Below are 8,056 nucleotides of genomic sequence, written 5' to 3'. Positions count from 1 at the left end.
GTTTGTTTAGCTTCCCTGAAAAAAAAATGAAAAAAATAATAACACAAGAGATGCAAGAAATTTATGTCCTTGGCAAGGGACATCATTTAGATCACCGAGATGTTAAAGGTTTCAATATGTTGTAAATTAATTTTCAAGTTTGACTATCCAAAACAAACAAATGAATAACAATTTCAATAATTTTTAAAACAATAAAGTATGTTTGAACCTTAATAAAATTTTATGATAAAAAATAAACTATTGAAATGTGTAAATTCTTGTAAAATAAAGACATTTCATCAATATTAAAACATTATAGGACTATCTTAATCGCTATCAAACTTGAAGCTGGCAACCCCGGTGTTGATGGGGCCTCCTTTGTAAGAGCCACGTTTCTTCTTAGTCTTTTCATGTCTAAATCCTTTGCCTCTGGTCACAATAAGGTCTTTGCTGGCCTTAGCTCCCCAGGTATCAAAACCGTTCTTTGACTCGAACCTAAAAATAATAATTCTTAAATTAAAAGTTAAAATGTACCAAAATATCACTATTTAAGGACATTAAATGATCTAGAAGGTTAAGTGGAAGGACAAAGACTCCTTTTTTCTCTCATAATATTAATAAGCGAGCAAACAAAGGCAGAATTTATGTATTTTAATATAAATCGTTGGCTTACCCCTATATTCCTTACAAGACAAAGAAAATTCAAATGATGATGAGGAAATAAAAAAATGATAAGAATTTCTCAACATTTTTGTCTGCATAAATCATAGTGATTAACAGACAATTCGATTCTAAGCAGTGTTTCGGAGCCAGGAGCCGCCATATTTTGCTGGAGCCGGGGCCGTATTTTTCGTTAAAAACGGCTCCGGCTCTGGACTAGATAAATAAAGAGATTTTTTACAAATTATAATTTGGTAACTCTGTTTTGTCATGTGCAAATGCCCTTTTTAAGTTTTTCAAGTCCATTTTTATTAAAAATTTAACTTTAAAAACCTTCAAAAGTCAAAACTAAAAACAATTTTTTTGGGGGGGAAAAAATATGTAGAGTTTTTCTTGATTTTAGGTCGGATCCTGAGCCAGAGCTGGAGCCGGATCCAGAGCCGCACCAAAATCAAACGGCTCCGGCACGCTGATTCTAAGCATAACATACACAAAAGTGGTTTAAACTTGAGTTACCTATTATCAGCTAATCTAGGATCTACTTCAATTTCTTCAGCCCTAACTCTTCTAAATGGTTCATTCTTTTTGTTTTCGGACTTGGGCTGAAAAGTTTTCTTTTTAACGTCCTCTATTCCACTATCAGAATTGTCCTAAAGGTTTAGGTTTTGGTAATTAAAATTGCTTGACACATTAACGAGGACATTTGTGTTTATAATATGCGCAGCAACAACTCGCTTAGAATTTTCTTATAGAGTAATTAGAAAATAAGAATTATAAAAACAGAATGATGAATTCTTTATCTGTGTGCATGTACATTCAGGGGTGTATATTCTGCATGGGATCCCCGGCTAAGGGGGGGGGGGGGAGGATAAAAAATAAGTGGTTGGAGAGAAAAAAAATGTAAAAATTAAGAAAACTGAAAAAAAAATTTCCATTTCCCCCCCTCCTTGGAGAAAAAAACTAAAAAAATGTGTGGTAGGAGGGATAAAATAAATAAAATATAGAGTTCTTTAAATATTTTTTCATTTTCCCCCCTACTTGGAGAGAAAAAACTAGGGGGGGGGGGGGGAAAATAAAAGTTTTGTAGCCGGGGAAAAAAATAAATCTTGTGCATAATATACACCCCTGTGTACAATTTAGTTTAGAATCCAAGAATTAATACTTCATGTCAGACGGAAGGACATTTTCTAGTTATAGAGTAGTTGCAAAATGAAACAAGGATGACAACATCCATAAGTAGCGAAGCACAAAAATCGTGGATGGAAATACGTAAAAGTAGATTTAAAGTGTATTTATCCCAAAAAAGTTTGAAAATTGGACCAAAAACACCAAATATATGGGGAAATATTTAAAACATATAAAAATAGCCAAAAAACCTGATAAAAGGCAGTCTGACCGCCATGGTTGTTTTCTTTAAACGACGGGAAATTTAATTTTGATATCTATAACTGAAAAAATTTTGAAAATTGGACCATAAACACTGAAGATATGGAGAATAATGTGATAAATACAAAAATAGCCTAAAACCTGCACAAAGGCAGTCTGGCCGTCATGGATGTTTTCTTTAAACGACGGGAAATTTAATTCTCATATCTATGACTGAAAAAAATTTGAAAATTGGACCATAAACAATGAAGATATGGTGGAAATGTGAAAAATACAAAAATAGCCTAAAACCTGCAAAATGGCAGTGTTGCCGTCATGGTTGTTTTCTGTAAACGACAGGAAATTTAATTTTGATATCAATAACTGAAAAAATTTTGAAAATTGAACCATAAACACTGAAGATATGGAGAAAAATGTGAAACATACAAAAATAGCCTAAAACCTGCTAAAAAGGGGTCCGACCGCCCTTGATGTTTTATAGTTAATTGTGCTCCTTAATAATGGGAATGTTGTCAAAAAATTTTAGCTGTCTATCTTTAATAGGAGCCGAGAAAATCACGTTTCCCCTATTCTGTCTTACACGGACGGACAGACGGACAGACGGACGGACGGACGGACATTTCGAATTATAGAGTAGCTTCGCTACTAAAAATAATGATTATGAACATGATTAAAATTTAGAAGTAACTTCGCTCTAAGGAAAAAAATTAATAGTGTGCATTCATTTTCACACAAGTATCACATCTTAAAATAATCTAAACCGTAAATAATTACAATACTAAAAGATGACCCCTTTATTTTTCTATAATCTTATTTTAATATCTCTTATTTTTTGGATCTAGTGCAATTAATGGTTAAATAATCCTGGTAACGATTATCTTCAAAAATCTATTAAAAGTTTGCTAGCTGCCAAACGGGAGAACGATGCACAGAGAAAGCTTCACTGAAGAAAAAAAGGCACAAAATTTTTCGCGCATTTATGTGCAGTGCAAGATAACTTTGCATTAAAAGTAATAAATATTTTTAAAATTATTTCTATGCCTTCCATAGATTTATGAAGATAATCGTTACCAGGAACATTTCACTGTGAACTGCACTAGATTCTATTTTTGCTATTTCTACAACAAAAGTTTTACAACATGCGGAAGTCAATGCACACCCTTACTTACTTGTGTGACTGGGTTGGGTAAGCTCTTACTCATCTTCATTTTATCACTCTCCTCCTCCTCACTCTCTGAATCAGATGAATCTGAACTCTCAGCAGCAGCTACGGCAGGAGTTGACGTTGAAAATTTCTTTTTGGCTACAGAATTTAGGTCATCTTCTGCTTTTCTCTTTTTTGATGGTGTTTTTGTATTAATTTCCTCCTCATCAGAAGATGAGTCGTCAGAACTTGACTCAGCTTTCTTAGCTACTTTAGCAGAAGCAGCTTTAGCTGCTGTTTTTTCATCCTCGTCAGAAGATGAGTCATCTGAACTTGACTCAGCTTTTCTCTTGGCAGCTGGTGTAGCTACCTTAGCTGGAGCAGCTTTAACTGCTGGTTTTTCATCCTCATCAGATGATGAGTCATCAGAACTTGACTCAGCTTTCTTAGCAGCTGGAGTAGCTACTTTGACAGGAGCAGCTTTAGCAGCTGGTTTTTCATCCTCATCAGATGATGAGTCATCAGAACTTGACTCAGCTTTCTTAGCAGCTGGAGTAGCTACTTTGACAGGAGCAGCTTTAGCTGCTGGCTTTTCATCCTCATCAGAAGATGAGTCATCAGAACTTGACTCAGCTTTCTTAGCAGCTGGAGTAGCTACTTTAGCAGGTGCAGATTTAGCTGCTGGCTTTTCATCATCATCGGAAGAATCACTATCTGAGCTAGATTCGGCCTTCTTTGCGGCAGGTGCAGCTACCTTAGCAGGAACAGCTTTAGCTGCTGGTTTTTCATCTTCATCAGATGATGAATCGTCAGAACTTGACTCTGCTTTCTTAGCAGCTGGAGTCGCAACTTTACCAGGGGCAGCTTTAGCTGCTGGCTTTTCATCCTCATCAGAAGAGGAGTCATCAGAGCTTGACTCAGCTTTCTTGGGGGCTGGTGCGGCTACCTTAGCAGGGGTAGCTTTCGGTGCAGGCTTTTCATCCTCATCAGATGATGAATCATCAGAACTTGACTCAGCTTTCTTAGCAACTGGAGTAGCTACTTTAGCTGGAGCAGCTTTAGCTGCTGGCTTTTCATCCTCATCAGATGATGAGTCATCAGAGCTTGACTCAGCTTTCTTAGCAGCTGGAGTTGCAACTTTAGCAGGAGCTGCTTTTGGTGCTGGCTTTTCATACTCATCAGAAGAGGAGTCATCAGAACTTGACTCAGCTTTCTTGAGGGCTGGTGCAGCTACCTTGGCAGGGGTAGCTTTCGGTGCAGGCTTTTCATCCTCATCAGATGATGAATCATCAGAGCTTGACTCAGCTTTCTTAGCAACTGGAGTAGCTACTTTAGCAGGAGCAGCTTTAGCTGCTGGCTTTTCATCCTCATCAGATGATGAGTCATCAGAGCTTGACTCAGCTTTCTTAGCAGCTGGAGTTGCAACTTTAGCAGAAGCTATTTTTGGTGCTGGCTTTTCATCCTCATCGGATGAAGAGTCATCAGAGCTTGACTCAGCTTTCTTGGCAGCTGGAGTAGCTACTTTAGCAGGAGCAGCTTTAGCTGCTGGCTTTTCATCCTCATCAGATGATGAGTCATCAGAGCTTGACTCAGCTTTCTTAGCAGCTGGAGTTGCAACTTTAGCAGGAGCTGCTTTTGGTGCTGGATTTTCATCCTCATCAGAAGAGGAGTCATCAGAACTTGACTCAGCTTTCTTGGGGGCTGGTGCAGCTACCTTGGCAGGGGTAGCTTTCGGTGCAGGCTTTTCATCCTCATCAGATGATGAATCATCAGAGCTTGACTCAGCTTTCTTAGCAACTGGAGTAGCTACTTTAGCAGGAGCAGCTTTAGCTGCTGGCTTTTCATCCTCATCAGATGATGAGTCATCAGAGCTTGACTCAGCTTTCTTAGCAACTGGAGTAGCTACTTTAGCAGGAGCAGCTTTGGCTGCTGGATTTTCATCCTCATCAGATGATGAGTCATCAGAGCTTGACTCAGCTTTCTTAGCAGCTGGAGTTGCAACTTTAGCAGGAACTGCTTTTGGTGCTGGCTTTTCATCCTCATCAGAAGATGAGTCATCTGAACTAGACTCAGTTTTCTTAGCAACTGGAGCAGCAACCTTAGCAGGAGCAACTTTAGCTGCTGGTTTTTCATCTTCATCAGATGAAGAGTCATCAGAACTTGACTCGGCTTTCTTGGCAGCTGGTGTAGCTACCTTAGCAGGAGCAGCTTTTGCAGCAGGTTTCTCGTCCTCGTCAGAAGAGGAGTCATCAGAACTAGACTCAGCCTTTTTAGCAGCATGTGTAGCTTTTTTAGCGGGCGTAGGTTTTGCCGCCGGCTTTTCATCCTCGTCGGAAGATGACTCATCAGAACTGGACTCCGCCTTCTTTACTGCTGGTTTATTGACCGGTGCTGCTGGCTTACTGTTTACTTTCTTTTTATTTTCATCGCCTGAATCTTCGTCAGATGTGTCGCTGTCTGATTCAGAGTCCTCGGTTCCACTGCCTGCCTTGGCTTTCTTAGGCTGAGGTGTGTTTTGGATACTGAAATTATAATAAGTATAAAATGAGTTTTTTTTCTTTGTAGAAGTACAGGTCTGACTCACACTTTAAATTAAAGGTTGAAGTGAAATTTTTTGAGGAAGTGATGAGGGAGGGGTTTAAGTCTTTTTATCTTGTGACTGTGAGGGTACCCTTCTCCAAAATACCAATAAATAAACAAAACTTCCCGGGACCTAATAATAGTTTTATTGTGAAGGAGAACCACGTCGTTATCCAGATTTCTTAAAACACGCACACAGAAATACATCCTGTTACTTTTTAAAAATAATGAAAATAAAAAAAATATATACCTTAATTTTCTTTTGGGTGGTACGGTTTTGTTATAGTGAGTTAAAACCTAAAATAAGAATTTAATTATTGTACTATTTGATAACAAGTTCAAGTATGTAATACTTTAAATTGGATACAGAATTTTAAACAAATCAAAGTTATAAAATGATACAGAATGTTCGGGCTGACGGAGTAAGTTATAGAATAGACGCGTATTAGTAAGGTAATTTTTTAAATTGTCAATATAAATCAGCATACAAGAAAATTATATTTTTCCCACGTAGCGGGACATATTTTCAAAGATAGGATTAGAGTAAATGGTGAGGAAATCTAATTCTCTAATAAAAAAATCGCCCATAGCATTTCCAAACATGTAAATAAGTAAAGTGTACCTAAAAAATATACCTAATATTTCACCCCTTCCTTCATTATTCTTACGGACAGATTATCAGAATCTCACCATTTAAAGTACAAAATAAATAAAGAACTACCTCTGTTAATGTAACTTTTGTTTTGCCAGGACTAAATTTCTTTTTGAAGTCATCTGCAAGCTTGGTGTTAATTGATTCCAAGTAACCTAAAAAAAAACATATATTTGAATAATTAAGACATACCTAAGTTGTTAAATATACGTACAATAGGAATGAGAACATTCTATTTATATTTTTTAACTTAAAACACAACCTTTACGGATTTTACCCGCACCTACGTACCTTTCCCTTAGATGGCAGCTGCATATATGAAAAAATTAAGATTCCCCTATTTCGTTGATTTCTACCCGACACTCCATGTATAAAAGGGTAGCATAGCTAGATTAATTATTTTACCTGCAATTAATGCATTTACAGTTGCATCTGACTTTTCGACCGACATATTCACTCTCTGAAATAAATACACATTAAATAAACAAGTGTTGATGTCTAATATAATTCCCATCACATACAATTTTTTCTGTAACTCGGTGATTGATTTTCGTTTTTAGTTTAAGAAGCAATAAAACCTTCTTTAATGGTATTAATAGATTTCAATCGAATATAAAGCAAATAAAATTAATTGTCAATAATCAACGATTGTTTTAGTTTTAAAATAAAACGAAGTTATATAACCCAAATATTTACCAAAAAACGTATTTTACAACAATTTATAACTTGTTTAGAATTAGAAAAATAAACAAAAATGATGTAATAATACAAGAAAATCCGCCAAAACACTACAAAAAACTCCACAACAAAGTACAACCTGCCGCACCGCGACCGAGGGACAAACATGAAACAACGCGGCGGCAAAACAATGCGCAGTTTACAATAAAATGCCGCGTTCTTCCGGCCATTTAAATTTTCAAGACGACATTTAGAAACATTATAAAAATTATAAAAATCATTTATTTTGGGTTCTAATTGACAATTTTACATAAAATGTTAAATATAAAAAGTTTTTCTTTTTATTAAAATGGCAGTTCTTTTACAAAAAAAATTATGTTTGCAATAATAAAAATAAAAAACGTATCTAAAAATAGATTTTTCAGGGGTATTTATATTATTGAGAAAAAAATATACATTTTACTATTTTTTCAAACCTTTTAAACCCTCTTCAAGATGAATTTTGCAGAATATTAAATCGCTATTATATTTCAATCAATGGAAATAACATAAAAAGTATGAATTTATTCAATTTTTCAATGCAAAAATATGATTTATGTAAAGTTATATTTACCCTGAAAATATCAATCAATCAATTAAATATTGCATCAGTAGCAGAAAGTTGTTATGTTGTCGTCTACATGTGAGAAATATTAAAATAATAATATAGAAGAAAATAACATTTGGGATCTTATAAATAAAGAAATAAATTAATATAAAACTATGATTTAAATGATTATAATAATAATAAATCGAACAATAAATATTTTCAGATATAATGTATTTTAAAAAACACAAGACAAGATAACCATAAACTTATAAAAAGCACATTAAAAAAACATTTACATTTATGAAAAAAACTCTTAAAGCAATGGCAGTTGAAGGAATAAAAGCAAACTATGAAATACCAAGAGTCAGTAATTTGTCTGAAATTGATT

General features: G+C 35.3%; 1 protein-coding gene across 2 annotated transcripts; it reads right to left on the bottom strand.

Annotated features, from left to right (window-relative positions):
* Positions 1 to 15: 15 nt before the first annotated feature.
* Nopp140 (nucleolar and coiled-body phosphoprotein 1) lies at positions 16 to 7,219 on the bottom strand. 2 transcript variants are annotated; one of them, XM_080162107.1, is made up of 6 exons: positions 6,807 to 7,219; positions 6,471 to 6,556; positions 6,000 to 6,046; positions 3,195 to 5,691; positions 1,156 to 1,289; positions 16 to 474 (listed from the first exon to the last, which is right to left on the bottom strand). In XM_080162107.1, exons 1-6 carry the CDS (start codon positions 6,913 to 6,915, stop codon positions 306 to 308), a joined length of 3,042 nt encoding a protein of 1,013 aa, XP_080018233.1. In that variant the 5' UTR covers positions 6,916 to 7,219; the 3' UTR covers positions 16 to 305. The 2 variants fall into 2 exon arrangements, with proteins under 2 accessions (XP_080018233.1, XP_080018234.1); XM_080162108.1 differs by lacking the exon at positions 1,156 to 1,289.
* Between the last annotated feature and the right edge of the window lie 837 nt (positions 7,220 to 8,056).

Source organism: Acartia tonsa, chromosome 5, assembly GCF_053477335.1.
Source record: "Acartia tonsa isolate MP-2025a chromosome 5, ASM5347733v1, whole genome shotgun sequence".
NCBI lineage: Eukaryota > Metazoa > Arthropoda > Copepoda > Calanoida > Acartiidae > Acartia > Acartia tonsa.
This window is presented reverse-complemented; position numbering and strand designations above follow the sequence as displayed.